This window comes from Volvox carteri, assembly GCF_000143455.1.
Source record: "Volvox carteri f. nagariensis unplaced genomic scaffold VOLCAscaffold_20, whole genome shotgun sequence".
Taxonomy (NCBI): Eukaryota; Viridiplantae; Chlorophyta; class Chlorophyceae; order Chlamydomonadales; family Volvocaceae; genus Volvox; species Volvox carteri.
In genome coordinates this window covers 1,206,100-1,227,696 of record NW_003307563.1, presented here as the reverse complement: position 1 = coordinate 1,227,696, position 21,597 = coordinate 1,206,100, and the positions used below count along the sequence as shown (strand labels likewise).

The following is a 21,597-nucleotide window of genomic DNA, read 5'->3' as shown; positions in this document are numbered from 1 at the left end:
CCAGCGCCCCNACTCTTAAGGAATACAGAACGGCGACGCTAGCAACTTTGTTACTTAGGTTGGAATAAATTGAGACCCCCCCCTAAATGAAAAAAAAATCACTGCTTGGGGCATTCAGACGCTCGGTGACCGCGGCGCTCTTTGCAGTTGTAGCACCTTCCACCAAAGTTAGCGTTGCCGTTGCCGCCCCTGTGGCTGTTGCTGCTGCCCTTGATTTTAGCTCTGTTGCTGTTGCCCTTGCCGGTGTGGAGCACTACAGGTGGGACCTCGGCCGATGTCGATGCCTCGATCTGCGCCTCTACATCCATCAGGTGCCCCTCGAGCTCGGACAGGTTTTGCGGCATTGCACCCTTGACGGAGTAGTACAATAATAATAATAATATACAGCTTATACTCTGGCCTTGGACCTTTCAACGCCCACGGACACGGCGTTGGCATTGGCCACAGCTTGCCCTCTTTCCCCGCAACTTATATCCTTCAGCGCCTTGGTGTATTTCCTGAAAAGACATGTCAGGTTTCTGCTTGCAGTCTTGAAAGGCTCCCCATAGTTTCTGTGCATGTACGCAGCTGCGTAGCCCTTGTATCGCGTCTGGAGGGCCTTGAGCAGTTCCATGACGTTTGTATGTTCCTGGTAAAGATCCAGGTCGTCATCGGACAGCAGTTCAACCAGGATGGCCCTGGCACCGTCCTGTGCTGCAGCATTCTCGGCTGTACGCGGCTTAATCAGCGCCGCTCCGAACTTGGCTGCTGGTGCCCGAATAAACCATGTTAACCTGTTCTGCACACACAGCCTATCTGAGTATGCGATTCTGCCCTCGGTCATTTTGAGTTTACCGCCTAACCGGGGCTGATAACCTTTTTGTATACACTGTAAATCCTAGTGGACATCTTGCGTGATGCACATTCAGCGAAGCAACCTGAGCACGATTTGTTACACGTAATTAGGCGGATAACTTACTCAGCTCTCAGCAGGAGCTTTATGGAGACATAAACGGACAAGTTGTCCAGATCGTACGGCTTGTCCTAAAACCAGTGCAAAAAGAGACTGACTGGACTTGAACCGAAGCTGACACTATTCCACAAAAGATTCTGGTATTATGAATCGAGCTGCTGGTTGGGCAGCTTTTGCGTGCCGGGAACATTATTGTTAAGGATTGTTGGGCAGGATTTGGCAGGGTTGAACCGCTGGGCGCAGCACTGACGGTTGCCTCACTAGAATATGACACTGCAAATTTTTTCCCCCAAATTGGGAATCTGAGGTAAAAGTTATTGTGCCATATTCGTGCACATGGTGGCTTAGGGTTAGCACCAACGGCCATGCATTATGTTACGACGCCTTATATGACATTCTAGAAGTATATTTATATCCTTTCAAACCTGTGCGCGTTCACCATACTAAGCTGCTTTGGGACGTGGAACATTTGACGTTATTCACTACTGCTTCGTACTGTTAGAGATTTGCATGCTGCAAACGAATTAACCATCACCAGGGTTGCAGTTTACATTTAGCAGAGTCTACTTTATTGAACCGATGTGGGCCCCCATACGACATCTGGCCCTAACTAAACGACGGACCGCAAATACTTAAGGCAACGTTTAGGCGATTAATCAGATGTGCAGCCATAGTAAATAAAATGGTAGTCAAACCTTATCATATGGCTGCGCATGCACGCGGTCAAACGGAGAAGCTGTTGCCACATCGCACGACGAAACTCGCAGGCGATTTGCAAAAGCACTTCCTACCAGCATCCAGACCATTTATGCGTGGCATCGAATCCAACATTTGCATGCTTTATTGTGATTTCACTCCCAGATCTGCACGGAGGTAGGCCGGTGTGATGCACGACCTCCCCTGGCCTCCGTAATGCAGGCCAGAAGCAGGCGGCCTCGCCCTGCCTTGCTTAAGCAGGCCAGTGGCCTCCAGCACTCATATCTGGGCATGAGTCAGAAAAAAACACGTTACGAAAACAAAACAAATTCCAAATAAAGTAACCCCAAGGAGGACAAACGGAAAGACACATGCACACCAGCAGCAGCAGGACACGTCAGCACACGGCCATCGCAAGTATCTCGCCCCTACACCACCATACTAGATCACTTATCTGCGCAGAGGAACAGCTCGCCTGCTGGAAATCGATCCAAGCACCTTAATTCCCCGCCCCCGTCTCGTTCTCTGGCATGGAAAGCCCCAAGCAAGGGAAGTAGAGTTAAGAGTGAGGAGCTACTGGGCCCGCAAGGCAACCCGGCGACAGCCGAGCTTCTCCAACCTCTCATCTGTGTCGGCTCTGGGGGCTCCATCCGTGATACGAGCGTGTGTAAATAATCCGGCTGAGAGAACGTACATGTGCACACAGCTCTGATGATGCATGGGACGGTGAAGGAATGTGTGAGATGCCGGCCTAGTGCGCCACAGAGACGGGACCCCGTCCAAGGTGTATCAAGCGTTTGCCGCTTGGCAACAACCTTACCAAACTTTTACTACGTTTACCAAACCCACATATCATCCACCAGTCGCAGTGTAATACAATCCTACACCAGCTGCAGGCGGCGGCCGCCGCCATTGGGGCCACCAGCTGCACCCATACCGCCGCCGGCTCCATTTGACCACATGGCTTGCAGCATTGAATTGACCTGGTTGCTAACCATTTGCTGCGCCACCTTCCCTGCCGCCTCCCCCAGCACGCCGCTGTTTACCATGTCCTCTGCCATGTTGCCCATGAACTGCCCTGCACGAGATTGCACCAGCCTGGCACCCCCGCCCATGCCTGCACCAGTCATGCCGCCGTCAGCGGCGCCGCCCATCACTGCGCCCGCCAGGGGGAGCGCCCTCGCGGTTGGCCCTGCGCTTACCCCACCGCCGTCACCTCCCGGAAATGCCGTTGTGCCGCCGACGCCGGAGGTGTTGCTGTCGCCATCCCCCCCATCAACTCCGTTGCGGGCTGCTATGCCAGCAGCGAGGGCACCACCTCCCAGAGCACCGGTTCTGCCGCCGCCAGCCAGAAGGGCACCCCCAAAACCAGTACGAGGCTGGCCCATCAGCACACCGCTCTGCGCGGGCCCTAGCTCGCACGAGCAGGATGAAGAGCACCACTGGGTGACCTGGAACGTGGTGGTAAGTCATTGGGCGATGGGGCATTCCTTGCACGCAACGTGTGGTGGGACGTCGGTGCGACCTATCTGGAAGGCGCTTTACATAGGAGCTTTACATTAATCACTGAGAAATGGCCAAAGCTTTCTTTCTTGGAATGAGAGGAGGAAGATGGAAGAGTGTGGAGACGGGTTGGAAGGTCTTGGCTTTGTGCAATGCATCCTCCAATGCGCGTACATGCGCGTACAGTGCTTTCATGTTCCCTGGCGCGCAGCCCTTTGTTGTGTCGGGGTTATTCTAGTCAGCTTTGCAGTACTCATTATGTAAGAAATAACGGCCTCTCACTCGCGCACACATACCTGCTTGTTGACCCAGTCAACATCCAGCATGGCAGGCACCTTGCAATCGCCACGACGGGCCACCGCAGCGCAGTTGCAGTAGGCAGCTACGACAAAAGGGCGCAGCAATAATAATAATAATAATAATAATAATAATAATAATAATAATAATAATAATAATAATAATAACAATAATAACAATAATAATAATAATAACAATAATAATAATAATAATAATAATAATAATAATAATAATAATAATAATAATAATAATAACAGATGCAGCAGCACTTGCAGCATCCCTCAGCTCTCGCAAGAAGACAGCGAAGGCAGCGAACGAAAAGCGATGTAACTTCAGAAAGCAAGGCAGCTGACGGCCACAGAAACCCCCACCAAGAGGTCATAGCAGCGCACATGCGATGGGCCAAGGTTAGGTGGTGTGGGATCCCCTATCCAGCCGCGCCGCGGCCCTCTCTTACTACGCCCTACAGCGGCGCCATCTCGTGAGCCCATTCAGCACTCCCCGACCCAGCTGCATCATCATTAGATGAGCTCCAGTTCCCAAACACGCGTAAAGGGCCCCAGCAAGCCGTGATAATCCCTCTTGTTCACGCACAAAAATTAGTTGTGTGCTGAATTAAGCTGTCATGTAGTAGTTGTTTCCCATGACAACTACTAAATGCACACATATGCGCGCATTCACCTCCCCGGTTTGGTGCGCAGCCGTCCAAAGATTTGCATGTCCACCCGTTCTGGGCTGCAGCCGTGGCACCCACGGTTGCCGTGAGCGTGGCCATCTCCCCTTGGCCTTGGGCGACGGAGACTGGGGTGACACTGAAGCGATGTTTGGCGCCGTTGGTGAGGCCGCTTACGTTAGCACAGGCGCCGCGGGAGATCTTGCCATCGGATGACGTACGGAAATCAGGTCCAGTGAGGAGAGCGGCGGAGACCCTGAGGGCGTGGAGTGAGGGATGGGGTGGCGCGTGTGTTATATTACAGAGACACACACGCACACATCCTTCCTTCCTGTGGCCAGCATCAGCCGGGATGTGTGAAACAGGGGGGTGTATCTTCGCCCGTGGCAGTTACCCTGCGAAACCCTGCCTTCCCCGGTATTTCGGGGCACCCTCATCCAGTCACCCTAGTCAACTTCTCAGTGGATCGCACAGGTTCCGCACCCACCACCAGCATCCAACGGAATCTGCCGGGTCATCAGCGGCCCAACTCCATTCCTGGTCGGCTCGCGAGGTCAACCTTATCCCAGGTCAGCACCGTCCACCAACTAGGGACACAATACCTTCCACCATCGGAATGACATTCCACCCTGACAGGTCTCGATCCCGGGATCTCCTGGAGGCAATAGTTGCGCGTTACCAGTAGTGCCTAACCCTATATAAGTGTTCATACACCCTTATGCTTGATGCCACCCTTACTTTGCGAGGGTCCCGCCCGCGGCCCACATCACCCCAAGGGTCCTTCCCAACTGCATACTCGGCTTTGCGCATGTTACCTGAACTGGTCGACACACGCGTCGTTGTCCACGCCGTCCCAGCACAACCTCGCCCAGCCGTTTCCAGTCTGTACGCGCAGATTCGTTGGCTTGCCCGGAGGCTCCGACATGTTGCACAGCTCGGTGGGGGTGGCGGTCACCTGCTTTGCCGCCGAGGAGCATGCGCATTCAGGGGCGTGCGGCATAAGCAGATGTGTGTCGGAGGAGGTAGAGGGCGTTTTGTGCCTGGTGGCAGTTTGTCACGTGTCGACATGGCATCTTTAAAGCGTCACCACGACAGACATGAAACATGAACACAAGTCCAGATTTCTGGATAGGTAGGTAATCTATCGCCATGTAAACGACATACGTCCTTAGGCGTGTCCTAAGGACGTGTTTGTCCTGCCCCTGCATTCCGCACCAGGCAACCACCCTTATTCCCTTTTTCTTCTCATCTTCCCTCCATCTTTTCGCAATGAATGTGTAGGGACCTCTTTCTCGTTATCCCAAACCCCCACATTGGCCTACAAGTGCGACCTACTTGCACTGCAATGAAACATGTTCCACCGCCATCGTCGTACCGAATGCGGCTCCATCGTCACCCCGCAACATTCATCATCATTCTGCTAACTCCTTTTTACGAGTCCCCGGGTGGGTTTCGGCCTTAGGATTTGAGAAAACTGTCAAAGTTTGGATCTAAAAACCCACGGCCCTGAAGCCCAGGATGCATCCACGATACCAAACTTGTAGTTTAGGCCTGCCTTGCTTGCCCCGCCAATTCAGCACCAGAGCCATATTCTTCCACAACCTCGCACGCAAATAGCATATTTATAACACACGACACAGCAGCAGCATGTAGCACACATGTATAGCACGCAATCGCACCTGCGCAATCCCACCCGTCATTAGTTGTGTGCTGTAGGCTTGGACCTGGAACACGTAGGTGCGACCGTTGTCTAGACCCTCCACAACCACGCTGCGCGCCCCGGTCGAAGTGGACTTTGATGGGCAAGGGTCCAGGGAGGAGGGGCCCCGCGGGCACAGCGGAAATGGGCGCCGGAGTCGGTGGGGTGTTGTCAGCAACGTAGCTCCAGCTAGACTAGTGCATAACAATGCGCGAAGACACATGTGGGCACCTCTATCCTAACGAATATGCTGGAAGCTTGCAGACGCACGGCGGTGGGTGTTACATAAGATGCAGTTTTGTAAGGGCCATAATGCAAGGCAATAACACATCTAGAAGGAAGTGAATAGAAGGAAAGGCTACCCAGCTTAGAGACGCACCCAGCAATTTGAGATCCAGACGGGGCAAGAATTTGAAGTGGTTGGAAGCAGTGGGCCAATTTGGTTGGTCGATCATCACGCACACCGTCCGCCTACTGCCTTAGATTCCACTTCCAATCCCCCTTCATGCCCCTGTGTAGAAAATGTCACAAAGCTCCTGTCCACGCACATCCATTGCTGCGTCCTGTAATATGCTCCACACCAGTTATGCTTCGCACTCCACACATCTCCAGGCTGGAGACTCCAGCCCTCCCAAGCCATCCAGTTTACGGCCACCCGCCCCCCCCAAGATCCCACGTTAATGTTCTCGCTGCTTAGTCCCCCTTGTCGCGATTCCCACGTTAATGTTCTCGCTGCTTAGTCCCCCTTGTCGCGATTCCCACGTTAATGTTACGCTGCTTAGTCCCCCTTGTCGCGATTCCATGCAGATCCCCCGTCCATTCCGCACACGTAACTGCATGCACGGCCTGCCTAACATTAATGCCGACATGAAACTATGTGCTGCACTGCACATCATGCAAGAATGTACTCGCACTGTGTTTTTGAACTATAATGAGTGGTTCACCTTGATTTGCGGCGTCATTTAACCTTCAAAACTATACAACCAACCCCATGTGAGCAGGGTCCCTAAGTGCCATGCATGCAAGGATTGAGCAATCACGCGCGCTGCTACGTATACCTCCCTTCCATCAAGCACGTGCACGTTGCCTTCTCTCCAACCCCTTACGCCTTTCTTTTGTTTTGGGGATTTAAAATAATAACGCCTGAATATAACAAAGTCATTACCTTAAGCCGGGACACGCATGTTGGCTTACTTGCCTGGCCTCCAGGCGCAATTAACACCCTTGGCAGGTGATCCCATTTACCCACCTGCGCCGGAGAGTCGTTTCGGAACAGAGGATCGATGACGTTCACAACGTAGGCACTGACACAGGCGCCACCGTCGACCGGGGGCTCCCAGCGCAGCAACACTCGGCCATCCTTTGCCGTCGCCTGTACGGATATACATACACATACAACACAGCAGGTTAGGTATATTGGCTTTGTTACGATAGAAACCACGCATGGAGAAGGAGAGAATGATCTGCGTCGTGCAGGAATGGCAGGAATGCTACGCGAGGCATCTCCGTTCCAGAGATAGCTGGCGTTATTATCAGCTAAATAAGGCACATGCTGCCAAGCATGTTAAGGGTTCAACCCTTGCGGACTTGCGGTCAAGTAAAGCTGCCATTTTTTGGCAGGTACATCACTTCGGGGACCCCATTTAAATCTGCAATCGCAGCCGCCGTTTCTTAACTCTAAGGTTAAGTCCCCTACCAGAGTACCCACTCCATCAGATTTTCCTCGCCAAGTCCCCAATCCCCAGATCTAACAAACCTGCAACAAACCTCCACAAACAGACACAAACAGTCATAAGCAGGCACACAGATTCGCGAACGTTTCCGTACTCATGGCTCCATGGTACCTTTAATTTGGTTGGCGGCCCGGGGGCTTTATTGGCAATGCAGCCGACGCTGTCTGTGTCGAGCACTACTTCCTGGCCCTTCACGCGGATCACACCGCCGTAGCAGCCTAAGACGGCCCCCAGTGTTACCGCCAGCAGCACTGCCCGTCGCAGCAGCACCCAGCCCGTGAGCGCGACGCGGCGGCTGCAGCCAGAGCCGCCGCCGCCGCCGCCGCCGCCACCGCCGCCGCCGACGCACCGGCGGCGGTAATAAGACCGCCTGGTCTCTGACCCATGCTGATGGCTGAAGGGCGCAGGGTTATCAAGCCAATCAGAGTCCTCCGCCGGCACGATCTCAATTTCGGGTAGTACGTGCTGCGGTGCAGTGGAGGGCCGCCTAGCGGCGCCCCGTACGGTAGTTGACATGACGGGCCGGGACATATATTGCCGGCGAACGTGCGTGTGCCTATGTATGAGCGTATACGCTGGCCGTGGCGGAACAAGGCGCCGAGTTTTGCCTGAGATGGCTCGTCTGGGGTATCCCCTACTAGCGCCTATCTGCTGCTGCGGAGGAGTGGACTTCTGCTCCCGGACGCTGCGCTGAAGAGATACTGCTTCAGCGCGGGATGTGCAGTTGGGGAAAGGCAGGGGAGGGACACGACGAAACTACTTTGGGGGTGGGGGAAGAGGCTGTGTGGACAAAGCTAAGTTACGGAGCGGGCTGATACTGTTGCGAAACAATGTCGCTTGTGTCGCTTGAACTTGTGCGTATGGGGGCAATGGGCGGCAGATACCAAATAATCACCGCGATCACGTGCCGAGAGAAAGGGGGGGGGGACTCAAATCTAGGGGGAATATAGAGGGGAAAGTTAGATGTAGAGGGAATATGTAGTGGTGTGAGAATGAGGTGTGCGGTTGACGCGTGTCTGTCGAATTGCCTCAAGTATTTTGCTTGATGGCATTTTGTTATATGGCTACCTTCGTGTCGGACCCTCCGCGTCCTCAGGTCCACAGGTTCCCCGCCTGAGGTCGGGGGTGATGAGAGGCGACCGCATTTACAGTTGACAGTTGACAGTTATTGACAGACAACTGATGATAGACATGACCATGTCCTCTACCTGCAACAAGGAGATTATTCAAACTTTTATTCAAACTTTTTTGTGGTTGTCCAGGGTTTGGGCAGCTTTGGGCTTTGGTACTGGTGCGTAGCTACATCAAGCGACTTGGCAAATGAAAACGGTTATTACTCAGCAGGTAATGTTTCTTGCATGCTTGCCTGTCATCACCGTATGGCAGACTGCGAGTTGCAATCCCACTGCTCCACGGCTGCCCATTGTTCTCACATTTCAACAAGATAGGTGGCGTCCCTTATCATAAAAAAAACGTGTTAGTTCGTATGGCGCGTAGGAACTCATAATAAGGAGCCACAAATTGCTCCCAGGTACCGAGGTTTCAATTATGTGCCCACGCAGGCATCCGCCTTACAGGCACACACCGGTCAGCTCCCTGATCATCGTGATGCGTAGACCTCACCTCCCCAGGGGGACCCGCAAGAGAACCCCACTACGACACGTTGCCTAGACACACCCCACTATGCAACGTACAAGTCGGGCGACCCAGAGGCAGCAACAATAATGATCTAAGACTACGCCGCCGGCCGCAGCTATTGCGTTATCGAGGGGGTTGCGAGTTGAGGGCCCAAAACACTTTTCCCAGAAATAATGGTTGGCTACCACAAAACAGAAATGTAAAAACTAATTTTCATAGCATGACTAGAGATATTATAATAGCGGACTTTACGAAGAAGCATTTTAGTTGCCTCCCTGTTGTATGCCCCTTAGCACCCTTCTTTCAACGCAGAGGCAATTGGGAATCCTTGACGACATTTACAAGGAAGGAAACGGCCTACCAGAGGTCACCCCTGCTAGATAATACCTTCCCTGCACCGTTAACTGTCGCGAAGTGTATCAGACCAATGGTGCTTTTTTTGGTGCAATCTTACCCTAGCTAGGCAGGTCGACCCTGGTTGATATCTTCCCCTCACACACAGGTACCTCAAACAGCTGAAGCGAAAAATTATGTCTCCACCATTCTGCTGCAATCCGGTTCGTTTGGTGCAACCTGCAGGTCAGTTTTTCAAAATCTTCCACCGTTGGTCCACACGTGCACTGCACTGCGGCCCCCGTCATCGTGATGTCCAAAACCCCGGTGCTCAAGAATGAGCCCCGGTGCCCAGCCCCAACAACGCCGGCACCGCCAGTGGCCGTGAGCCCCACGCTGTTATTGGTGATGGCACTGCCAACACCCAATGAGATGCGGAGAAGCGGTACCTGACTAAACACCGCCAGCATCACGTGCGGTGTTGCCGCTGATGGCGGTGTCGTTCCCGAGGTTCATGGAGTCGAAGCCGTTAGTAGCGTACAACACCGCACCACTGCCGTTAAGGGCACGGTTGCCACTAATTACCGAGCGCGCCACAGAGACGTCGCCCAGGCCTTCTGCAGCGATAACGCCGCCGTATAGTGTCGCCACAGTTTCCGTCACCACACTGTCGCTGATGCTGACCTTGTCAATGTACACGGCACATGCAGCATGCCGCCCACCGGGGTATGGAACGGGGAGAGACTTCCCTTTTCCCTTAAAAACTGCACCAAGGTTTCCCACGTGCTTCCCGTGTGGCAAGCTATTGCTACTACAGCGCCCTCAATTAAAAATATGCCGTATCATACCAGCCACTCACTCCAGGCTGCGAGACGCCAAACACTTTTTCCCTCAACCAACCCCAAGTTCGCAGCTGTAGCTGTAGCTCGGAACATCATTCGCTGTATTATTATCTTCGCCATCCCATGCATCAACAACTACCCAACTCCAACCGCCTTACTTACAACCGCCTTACAACATCATCACACCACCATGATTGACATCGTAATAAACATCAACGTAGTCAATATCATCATCGCCATCAAGGCTTGTGACCGGACAGCGTGGCCAGAGTACCGTACAGCTCGGGCCGCCTGTCCCGGAACACCCCCCACGCGGCCCGCTCCAGCGCCACCAGGTCCAGGTCCATGGAGGCGGTCACAAAGCCTTCTACCGGCTGGGGGTGGGGGTCGGGGTTGCCGTGGTGCAACTCAGCGGCACCCACCTGCAGGGTGCAATCCATGTGGGAGGTGCAATCCATGTGGGAGGTGCAATCCATGTGGGAGGTGCCGAACGGTGGCTCAACGGTACCTTAGTTCTCAATAACGCACTAGCCAACTTCGTTCATTACTTTTATTTTACTTAGTTACAACTTACAAGTTACAAGCCAACTTCGTTCATTACTTTTATTTTACTTAGTTACAACTTACAAGTTACTTAGTCAAAGTGGATTCCGAGGGACGAAGTATTGGTGACGCGTACTCCTCAAGCCTCAGCCATGTGTGATAGACTGTACGGGAGCTGAAGCCCTCCTAAATTATTTTGCACACCGTCGCAACCCCACCTGCGCCAGCACCTGGCCCTGCGGTCCCGCTATGAAGCTGCCCCCGTAGTAGCTGGTCGGACTGCCACCAGGTAACTCCTCCGTGCCAATGCGGTTGGAAGCCACCACAGGAACCAAATTGGCGGCAGCATGGCCCTGAGGTCACAGGTTCAAATCGTAGTGGAATCGGTGAAAAATTAAGACAAGGAGATTGTGCGGCACGAGGGCACCAAAACATTTAATTCAAACAATTCTTACAAACCCTAAGTGCTGTTGCTTGTCAACTTCTCCCACGTATATTAAATTCACCAGCACATAAGTGTGCATTACACATATGTCTATTGCCAAGCATGCACACACCCACAACATTCCCCAACCCGCACCCGCACCCACCAGTTGCGCACGAATCCAGTGGGGGTATGAGTTGATGTCGGCGTCTTGAGGCTCCGAACCGATGGCGGTAGGGTACAAGATCACCTTTGTGATCACGGCAAAATACGGCAGAGGTTACGGCGCAATGCATGTATATGTGTATGTGTACGTACGGCTGGGGCCTGGCACATCCTTTGCCGGTTGAGGAACTCTACAGGCCACTGCTGAGGCTTAAGGCAGCGCGCGGACGACTTCCCAATACCCCTATACCCCATCCATTTCAAACTTCCATTGAAAACGCAGGTAGAGCATCTCCGCAGCCCCCAGGCCTCACTCCGCAGCCCCCTCGGGGGGTCCCCCCCTAGGCCTCACCTCGGCGCCCTGCAGCACCAGAGCCCGCGCCGCCTCAGGAAACCACTGATCCCAACAGATGGCGATGCCGACCTTGCCGTACTTCGTGTCAAACACACGGAAACCCGTGTCCCCCGGGTTGAAGTAGAACTTCTCCTGGTACCTGTGAGACTGGCAGGCACTTGCTTTCCAACTTTCCGGAATTCAACAGCTATGCCACCGAATGCCACCGTGCATGCCGTGTGGTGCGCAGATGCAACCTGATGAGATGCGTGGATGGATTGCGGGATGAAGGGATTGCGGGGTTGCGAGGCTGCGAGGCTGCGGGATGGAGAGGTGGAGAGATATCGAGGGACGCGAATGCCCAGACACACATGCACATACACATACACACTACGCATGCATACATACATACACGCATACACCACATACACCGCAGATGTGTGTGTTACACCTCGGTTGCGTTACCCAGAGAGGTGCAAAGAGTGACCATATGCGAGCCAGCAGAGGCCCAAGAGCCCAAGAGCCACAAGTTAATCAACACGTAGAAACATCCAAATGTATGCAATTCCCAGGCGTCCACCTCCCGCCTCCTTGCCTCATAAAACACATCCCCTCAATCCTCCGCACCCGGACAAGTCAGACCCCAGCCCCCCAACCAGCCGCCACTCACCCCGGTCCGTCGGGGATGTGGGATTTGCGGTACAGCCCCAGTACGGAGCCGTCAGCATCCACCACGGCCACGCTGTTGAAATAGGCGTTGTTGGCGCGCTCGAAAAAAGGTACTGTGCAGTACGGCAGTACGGCAGTGCGATAATGCATCCCACAGTCAGAATGGACTTGCTGGGATATCTTGGCGTCGGGGCTGAGGACTGCTGCAAGCGGTTTGTTTGTATACGCCTGCGTCCCGTGGTATGTATGTATGTATGTATGTATGTATGTATGTATGTATGTATGTATGTATGTATGTATGTATGTATGTATGTATGTATGTATGTATGTATGTATGTATGTATGTATGTATGTATGTATGTATGTATGCATCCATGCGGTGAAAGGCTCCATCTATGTACGAAGTACTCCTGCACGACAACATGGATGCATGCATGCAGCCTTTCACCGTGTACATCTTCAACCTTCAAGCACTTAAAACCACCACAGCTGCAATTCCCTGACAAGTACTACATACACACACATACACACAACACAAGTACTACATACATGTACATGTGTTACGTATGTTATGCATATATTGTATATGTAGTTAAATGTAGGGCCCCCCAACCCCGCAGCCCACAGCGGGTGCTTCCGTCGTCCCAACCGCACCAGGCAGCACCACACGCAGCTCGGAAGCCAGCTTGGCGAAGCGGGAGACCAGGGGGTTGCCCTCGAAGGGAGCCGCCCATGAGAAATACTCCTGGTGTCGGGTCGGGTCGGGTCGGGTCGGGTCGGGTCGGGGGGGAGGGGAAGGGCGGGGAGCCGTGTTGGGGTTGCGGGGTTGCGGGGGAGGGGAGGGAAATCAGATGGGATGGGAGGATCGAGGGATGCAAGCAGCGTCAGCCGCACGACACACCAACGAACGTCCTGATACTAGCGCAGTACCAGCACGGTGCAGATTCGAAAGGGGTGTGTCAGAGCCCCCTTCCTCAGGGCCCCCTCCCTCAGGGACCTGTTTGTAAGTTGGGAGGGGTGGACGCATCATCTAGCAGCGTCTGCCCGCCACAACGTGGTGGCTGTGGACTTAAGGACATTGGAAGTAGGTGACGCAGGAAGAAGAGCGTCAGCAACAGCAGCAGCAGTAGCAACAGTAGCAAAGCCACTGAAATGCCAATCATTCGTCCAATTAAAACTATCAGCAGCAGCAGCAGCAGCAGTTGGCAGGCAGGCAGAGGAATAACCCGCCTTCCGGCCTCTGCTCTGTCCTGTCAGATTGATGCGGCAGGGGGCTCTACGGGCTGCAAGGGCACCACTACCACCGACCGGGGATCCAAGTTGACGTAAGCACCAATGTGTAGCCCATGTAAGCAAATTGACGTCATTCATACAAAGCCAGCAGCAGCAGAAATGGCCACAGACCAAGAATACCAGCAGCTATCAATTAAGCCCCCAGGGGGCCCCCCCACACACATATACACATACGCACACATGCACAAACACACACAATCGCAGCAAGACATGATGCGCGCGCTTCAAACCTCGTACCTTCTGCTGGACTTGGCACCAGTACTGCCGCTCGAAAAGCTCCTGGAACGGTATGCAGTGGGAGGGAGGGGGGGAGGGAGGGAGGAGGAGGAGCCGGCCCTGAAATTGATTCGCGTTGTTTGTAGTGTGATTCTTAGTGCTATTGGAGTTCTTGTTACTCGGGTTAGTTTAAACTCGGCTAAATTGGATATGCCGGAGCTGTGCTTGAGCCCGGAAAGACAGGAGGTTAAACCAGCGCGCCGTGGCAGCGTGGCGGGGCGTGCGGTAGCGCAAATCCAAGCGGGTGAGCGCTGTCGGCTAATTCATGCGTTGTTTTCTGGGACTGTTTAGCGCGTGACTGGAGCAGCAGCAGGAAAGTTTTTTCTTCTTCAGTTCTTCCTTTTTGTTCGGGGTTCCGTCCTACTCGTCGCGAGCACGTTGCCATGGGCCCATGGGTCACACAAACAATTCAACGGCACTTTCCACCTATTGCATGGTGGCAAAGTACGGCCTGTAGTGCGAGCTGCGTGACATACATATGGACACAGCCCCAAGCGGACGCCGGGCACCGAGCGGGCTTGCCTGCAGCAGAATGATTTGTGCGCCAGCTGCCGCGGCCTGGCGCACGAGGTATTCCGCTTTGTCCTGCACGATAGCACAACAGCGGCTCGAGCGTGAAGTCATGCCTAAAACGTCTTGCCGATCAGGAGGAGCAACGGTAACCTTACAGCATTCGCTTGCTTGTCCTCCGAACAAGCGAACTGAATCGCAGCCAATACGACGTTTCGGACCATTTTTTGTCACAATTAGTTATCAAGAAACTGATTGCAAATTTACACCATAACTTCAGACAACACCAAAGCGGATGATAGACGTACTCTCGCCGACTTCAGCTTAGCTCGCCTAGCTATCTCACCACCATTTACACAGCTATGGCATGTGTTGGTTCTGTGAAATCCTCTCGGAAGGGTTGCCTGGCCGTTTCCATGAACCGTTGAACCCAACCGTGATCGGTTAGCCATTGCACTTGTGATTGATTGCAAGTAGCCTTGATTGCGTAACATTTGCTCCGGATTGGCTGCTCTAATAACGGAGTTCATCAAGGACAAACGTTGGCATAATTCGGCCCTACAGCAGTTGTTGACGGCGAAGAGAGTGCAGTCCAAATGAAAGCTCGGCGGCCAGTTTGTGAAACTACATATCCCACTGCATAAAATATACATCAATAACGTTTTTTCAAAATTCTGCCCGGTAGCTCGGCCCGTTGAATGCTCGGACATGCAACGCCACATCTGCAGCGTGCATCAGCACAGTATAAACTCCGATGGACGGCTTTCTTGCCCTCGGTATCTACCGCGGCAATCGGGCCGCAGGGGTTTGCTTGCCGTCCATGCCAAGCTCCGCGATTTCCAGCGCGAGGTCGTTGTCGGGATCGACTTGGGGACGACTAACTCAGCGGTGGCATACATCGAGGGAGGAAAACCCAAATGCATTCCTAACGCGGATGGCGAGACTATCACGCCCTCCGTTGTCGGTGTACTGAAGGATGGTGAGCGAGAATTGTCCATTAAAACCCTTCCTTCACCGCTTTTGTCCCGTCCCCTCCACAGCACCAATCACGCCAGCTTGTGGCTCCTACTCTCTATTTGCATATCATGTAGTTCTCTCCTTAGCACTTTTTGTCACCTTATGTCCTGAAATCCGTAATCCCCACCATCACAACCAACAGAGCACCACTCACAATGCGACACACGCTCTTCATCCCTGCTTCCCATCCCACCCTCACCTCCCCGTCACGCCCGTACTTCTCTACACCTCCAAACCCCTGGACGGGGATTTGAAACTCGTTTGGTTCGTTGGCCCTGTCTTGTGACCCTACGATGGCGGGCGGGCATTTAATACCAGGGGAGGTGGTTGTTGGCCGCCGAGCCCAGCGGCAGGCAGTACTGCACCCGCAGACCACCTACTACAGCGTCAAACGACTCATAGGTCGGCAGTACGACGATCCTGCCGTACAGGAAGAGATCACGAGGCTGCCGTACAAGGTACGTGACGTGTGAAAGCACGTGAAGACCAGCACAAGGCCGAGCTGCTGGATGTGGCGTGTACGTGTATACGCGTACGTATGTTTGTCCACCTCGACCAGTGAATGTTGGGGCTCATAGCAAGGCGGGACAAGGCGGGGTGTGTGTGTATGTGGCGTGGCTGGGCCGTACTTACGGGGCGAGTGAGGGGGAGAGCATGTCTAGTAGGGGCATTGGAGAGCCCCTACCGAAATTCTTTGCGACCGTTAATAATTCCCCAAAATCACTTCGTACACCGGTGTACACCCGCCGTGCGCGTCCCTCCCCCTTTTTCCCCCTTATTTTCTCCTCCAAAACCCAAGTAACCAGCTTACCAAGCAACCACTAACAGACCATCTCCTTGCCCACTTTCCGCCTCTCTCTTTCCAACCTCTTTGCTTCTTGCATACGACTATGTAATCCCGCTTCCGATACCCCTACCCGCTCCTTGCACACGCACACCCACACCCCTACCCGCTCCCTACACACCCACACCCGCACCCCTACCCGCTCCCTACACACCCACACCCACACCCCTACCCGCTCCCTACACACCCACACCCGCACCCCTACCCGCTCCCTACACACCCACACCCGCACCCCTACCCGCTCCCTACACACCCGCACCCACACCCCTACCCGCTCCCTACACACCCGCACCCACACCCCTACCCGCTCCCTACACACCCGCACCCACACCCCTACCCGCTCCCTACACACCCGCACCCACACCCCTACCCGCTCCCTACACACCCGCACCCACACCCCTACCCGCTCCCTACACACCCGCACCCTAGGTATCCCGCGATGAGGAGGGCGCTTTAGTTGTGGAGTGCCCCAGCGTGGGGCCAGGGTACCTCTACCCCGAGGAGGTGCGACAGCTCCCCTTCGTCAACGGGGCCGTGTGGCTTCGCTTTTTGCGTGTGGCTTCGCTTTTTGCGTGTGGCTTCGCTTTTTGCGTGTGGCTTCGCTTTTTGCGTGTGGCTTCGCTTTGGTAATCCACGCCGCACACATACACTGGCCCCTGTGTGATACAATTGTGTTCTGTCTGTATGTACGTATGTGTGTATTACAGACCGCGCCTGCGGATGGTGTACTGGTGTTACACGACCAGGCTGGGTCGACTGCGTGTGTGTGTGTTTTGATGGTCTTCGGAGCCGTGACGAGGGCATTGCCGATGGTGGTATCTCGCGGCCCGTCTAAACCCTCTTCCCATTGCTTTTCCTGCTACTGCTGTTCCTGCTGCTGCTGCTGCTGCTACTGCCACTGTTACTGCTGCTGTTGCTACTATTGCGACTGCTACTGCCGCCGTTGCTACTGCCACTGCTGCTGCTGTTGCTACTACTGCGACTGCTGCTGCTACTGCCACTGCTGCTGCTGTTTGCTACTACTGCGACTGCTGCTGCTGCTACTGCCACTGCTGCTGCTGCTGTTGCTACTATTGCGACTGCTGCTGCTACTGCCACTGCCACTGCTGCTGCTGTTTGCTACTACTGTGACTGCTACTGCTGCTGTTCTGCTACTGCCCCTGCTGCTGCTCGGCATCTTTGTTTGCCAGATCAGCGCCCAAGTGGTGTCGCAGCTGGTGTCTGATGCGGCCGCCTACACCCGGGGCAAGGTGACTAAGGCAGTCATTGCCGTACCCGCGTACTTCGATGAACGGCAGCGGGAAGCCACCATCTCAGCAGGTGGGGGTGGGGGTGCGAGTGCGGATGACTGCCTGCACCTGCGAGGGGCGTCGTAAAACCCTAAAGTCGTGTACGACATGTGGGGGTGCGAGTGAGAGTGCGGAGGAGCGGTTAGGGCCGTACGGTGGCTTTTACCCAGCCAGCCGTTCGAGGGACGGATCAAGCGGTAGAGCTGCCACCGCCTGTCGGTTGTTGGGTGGGCGGAGGGTGGCGCAAAACACACACACACACACGCGCAACACGCACACACACACGCATACACACACAGACAAACAAACACGCGCGCACACACGCACACACACAGACAGACAAACAAACACACACGCACACACGGGTATGCTTGGGTGCCCCCCTGGCCAGTGTCAGGCTCGGATCGATATGTAACAAACAAATACACACAGACACAGAGAGAGACACACACACACACACACAGGAAAGCTGGCGGGGCTGGAGACGGTGCGATTGCTGCGGGAGCCGGTGGCTGCGGCACTGGCGTACGGCCTGGATCTCCGTACGGATTCTGTCGTACTGGTGTTCGATTTGGGCGGCGGCACGTATGATGTGAGCTTGCTGGAGGTTGGCAACGGCACTGTAGAGGTGCTGTCGACAGGTGGGCACCATACATCCATACATCCATACATCCATATATCCGCGGTGTGAGGAAGAGCATCCCATGAATTTGGCATTGTTAGTCCGAATACCAGGTCGTTGTTGTTGTTATAAACGTTGATGTTGTTATAAACGTTGATGTTGATGTGCTAAACTGCCGGCTCCGTTTGAGCCTGATACGATATATGGTGTTCGGTAGTACGATATGGTACGGCGATGTGGTTGGTGGTTCAGTTGGTCCCAACCACCTGTTGCCCCCAACCCCCCAACCCCCTCCAGGGGGTGACGCCTACCTGGGGGGCGATGACTGGGACGAGGCCATCGTGAGCTGGCTGGAACGGACCCACCTTCGACCCGCGGGTCTCGACCCATCCTCCGACCCCCGCCTTCGAGCTAACCTACGCGCCCTGGCGCAGACGGCCAAACACTCCCTTAGCGACAACGACGAAGTTGTGCTGAGGTGACGTTTGATTTCTTTCCGTACTGCCGTACTAGATCTCTTCTCGTAGATCCGCTGCTGCTTTAGTCGCCCATGCCCCAGTCCACATTTCCTCCCTAGTTCATCTCATCACCCATCGTTCTCACTTATCATATATATTATATTGTCTCATGATATCATATTGGTGTTATCTGGAAAAACAGGATGCCGGTCGGAGGTCCCGGGGGGGGCCCACTGGAGGTGCGCCTTAGCCGTACACAATTGGACGAGCTGACTCAGGATCTGTGGCGGCGGTGCCGGTTGCCGCTGGACCAGGTGAGGCCGTACATGCATTTTTACGGCACAAATCTACTAATTCGTGTGTGTTATTCATCGGTTATTTGGATGAGGCTGATGTGGCGGCCGCCCCGGAGGAGGTGGTGATGGCCACGGGGCACAGTTGCGGCGCAGTTTTAGGCCGTAGCAACGTATCGTGGCTATCGTTAAAATTGCTGTTACGGTCCTGTCACCTGCTCGATGCCGATGCCGGTGGCGATGGTGATGGTGATGCCGACACTGTCACCAGACTGAGACCCCCGGAGTCACCAGGACTCGGTCTCTTTCTCTCCCCCACCCAACACCACCCAACACCACCCAACACCACCCAACACCACCACCACCACCACCACCAATAACAACAACAACAGTTCGGTTCGCAGTCTTCTGCGCCGCTGTGATGCCTAGCCAGGGGCTGGGAGAGTGTCCCGGTTGGCGTGAGTGAGGGAGTGAGGCGCGCGCGGAGGAACAGACGGACGTAGAGCCGCGCGCCCATCCCTGCACTGTGTTTCGGCCCCCGGTCAGGGCCCCCGGTGCTCGTCCTTTCTCGGGCGAGCCGCCCACAGTGTAACACCCCATCAACAACGACAACAACAGCAACAACACCTCTCCTTCCCTCTCCCGCCCTCTCTCCCGCCCTCTCTCTCGCCCGTTCTCTCCCTCACTTTCTTCCTTCACCCGGGTGGCCCCTTCCGAGCCGTTCAGGCCTGCTGGCAGGCGGGTGTGGACCTCAACGAGGTGCTTGGCGGACACGAGGCGCTCAAAGAGCAGCTCCGAAACCGGGGAGTGCCCAGCTGGAAGTTACAGGCGGTGAGTGCAGCCGGAGGGAGGGGACTCGGAGGGGACTGCGACCGGCCATCGGCCCTCCTGCCCGCATATTTGTCGGTATGTATGTTTGCCTGATGCTCTGATGGCCCGCCGGTGGGTGGATATTAATGCTTCCGGAGTAATGCTTTGCAACCGCTATCTTCCTTACTTTCGCCACTTACTCGTTGTCCCTACACCTGCACTGTAGCTAGGCTCCAGACTCCAGGCTTCTCCAGGTAATTTTGCCCTCACACACTCTCTCTCCCTCTCTCTTCTCTTGGTTTGCCTTTTCATTTTTCTGTCCGTTCATTTCCATTTTCATGCTTTTCCGTTTTTTTCTGCTCTCATTTTGCAGATGCAGCCCGAGATTCGGCCCCGAAAGCGGGCCCCCCTGAGCTCTGTTCTGCTCGTGGGCGGCGCCACTCGCATGGCCGCCGTAGGGCGGTTCCTCTCCAACATGACTGGATTACAACCGCTTCAGGCGGCACTGGACCCAGACGAGGCGGTGGCGCTAGGGGCCGCCGTGCAGGTGTAGATATGGGGCGGGTGAGGGGGGCGAGGGAAGTTGCAAGGAAGGAAAGAAGGATGTGACGTTTAACCAAAAATGCAAATGCTATCCTATTTGAAAAAATTAGAGAGACGCAAGTGTGCCATGTTCCTTAGTGCCATAATCACATGAACTTAAAAATTGCAAAAGACACACAGCAACTCCCTTCAAACCTACAGAATCTAAAAAGAATTTTAATATGTCGGAAGGCATCTCGACATTTTGAATAACGCACCCAACACACCACCGGCTTGCAAGGATTAATCAAAGTTGTGTAACACTTTGCAAGTTTTGCCTTATCTATCTGTGCGGTACGCAGGCGGGCATTCTACAGGGCGAGATTAGCAACCTGATGGTCATGGACCAGTGGCAGGCTTCCCTCATGCGGGCACTCGCCAAGCTGCAGCTGCAGGCCGACCCACGGGTCAGACAACGAATGGAACGACAGTACTCTTTGGAGGATGAGGGCGAAAGCGCTGTGGACGAGTACGACGAAGATGACGTATATGGCCGCGGCGGAGGGGGGAATGAGGAGGGGGTTACTAGGCCGGTCTGTGGAAGCAGCAGTGCCGGCAGGAGGACTGGCGGGGTGCGGGCGCAGCTGTCGAAGAGGCAGCGGCGGCGACTGCAACAACAGCAGAAGCAGCAGCCGCGGCTGCTGCTGCCGGAGGAAGGCGGTGGCCAGGAGGTTGGCGAGGAGGGGTGAAAGAGGAGAGAGTGGATGCGGAAGCGGTGGGCCCGGCGGCAGCGACGGCAGGGAGGGATGATTGAGCATGCACGTGCTGCAGCGGTCCCCTTGAGGGTTATAGCCCTGGACACCGAGCACAGGTCAACGGGTTAGGGGAAAGGTTGACTTCATGATCAGCGTTGGTGGCTTAGGGAGGTTCCGCACGGAGGAGTCATGCCCTGGGCAGCCCCGGGTAGAGTGTAGACGGATTAGGAGGTAGCAGGACAGGACTGCACGGGGGGTTGCCGTTTGGCGGGGTTGGGTGAAATCAATCTCGGGGACAGGCGACCCGAATGGGGAGGTGGGAGTAAGGCCCGTGAGGACATCCGAGTCGTCTACTTGTACGAACATTGCCTCTTTCGCAATCTCTCCTGGTCACCGACTGACAAAAA

At 54.7% G+C, this 21,597-nt stretch overlaps 3 protein-coding genes across 3 annotated transcripts; 1 reads left to right on the top strand and 2 right to left on the bottom strand.

The window, feature by feature from the left end:
• Positions 1 to 2,529: 2,529 nt before the first annotated feature.
• Positions 2,530 to 10,241, bottom strand: VOLCADRAFT_104874 (uncharacterized protein; the record flags this gene model as incomplete). The annotated part of the gene is made up of 11 exons (XM_002950723.1): positions 10,076 to 10,241; positions 9,794 to 10,011; positions 9,177 to 9,234; positions 8,622 to 8,666; positions 7,665 to 8,257; positions 7,070 to 7,192; positions 5,801 to 5,914; positions 4,937 to 5,076; positions 4,130 to 4,377; positions 3,448 to 3,533; positions 2,530 to 3,099 (listed from the first exon to the last, which is right to left on the bottom strand). Exons 2-11 carry the CDS (start codon positions 9,992 to 9,994, stop codon positions 2,530 to 2,532), a joined length of 2,178 nt encoding a protein of 725 aa, XP_002950769.1. The 5' UTR covers positions 9,995 to 10,011; positions 10,076 to 10,241.
• A 27-nt stretch (positions 10,242 to 10,268) lies between these two features.
• VOLCADRAFT_120915 (uncharacterized protein) lies at positions 10,269 to 14,921 on the bottom strand. Its single transcript, XM_002950722.1, has 9 exons — positions 14,739 to 14,921; positions 14,593 to 14,655; positions 14,032 to 14,073; positions 13,156 to 13,246; positions 12,503 to 12,614; positions 11,851 to 11,992; positions 11,500 to 11,583; positions 11,128 to 11,262; positions 10,269 to 10,788 (listed from the first exon to the last, which is right to left on the bottom strand). Exons 1-9 carry the CDS (start codon positions 14,802 to 14,804, stop codon positions 10,606 to 10,608), a joined length of 918 nt encoding a protein of 305 aa, XP_002950768.1. The 5' UTR covers positions 14,805 to 14,921; the 3' UTR covers positions 10,269 to 10,605.
• A 367-nt stretch (positions 14,922 to 15,288) lies between these two features.
• hsp70D (Hsp70 protein Hsp70D) lies at positions 15,289 to 21,184 on the top strand (the record flags this gene model as incomplete). The annotated part of the gene is made up of 10 exons (XM_002950819.1): positions 15,289 to 15,559; positions 15,916 to 16,055; positions 16,871 to 16,945; positions 17,632 to 17,761; positions 18,195 to 18,371; positions 18,650 to 18,830; positions 19,013 to 19,124; positions 19,830 to 19,934; positions 20,287 to 20,460; positions 20,798 to 21,184. The coding sequence occupies 10 exons, from the start codon at positions 15,289 to 15,291 to the stop codon at positions 21,182 to 21,184; spliced, it is 1,752 nt and encodes a 583-aa protein (XP_002950865.1).
• Between the last annotated feature and the right edge of the window lie 413 nt (positions 21,185 to 21,597).

Excerpts from the sequence above, each read along its gene's own strand:
- VOLCADRAFT_120915 (XM_002950722.1), bottom strand. The coding sequence starts at position 14,804 with ATGGTCCGAAACGTCGTATTGGCTGCGATTCAGTTCGCTTGTTCGGAG. Across the intron at positions 11,584-11,850 it reads TGGTGCTGCAGGGCGCCGAG|GTGATCTTGTACCCTACCGC; the intron begins GTGAGGCCTAGG and ends GTGATCACAAAG. Across the intron at positions 11,263-11,499 it reads ACTGGATTCGTGCGCAACTG|GGCCATGCTGCCGCCAATTT; the intron begins GTGGGTGCGGGT and ends CTGTGACCTCAG.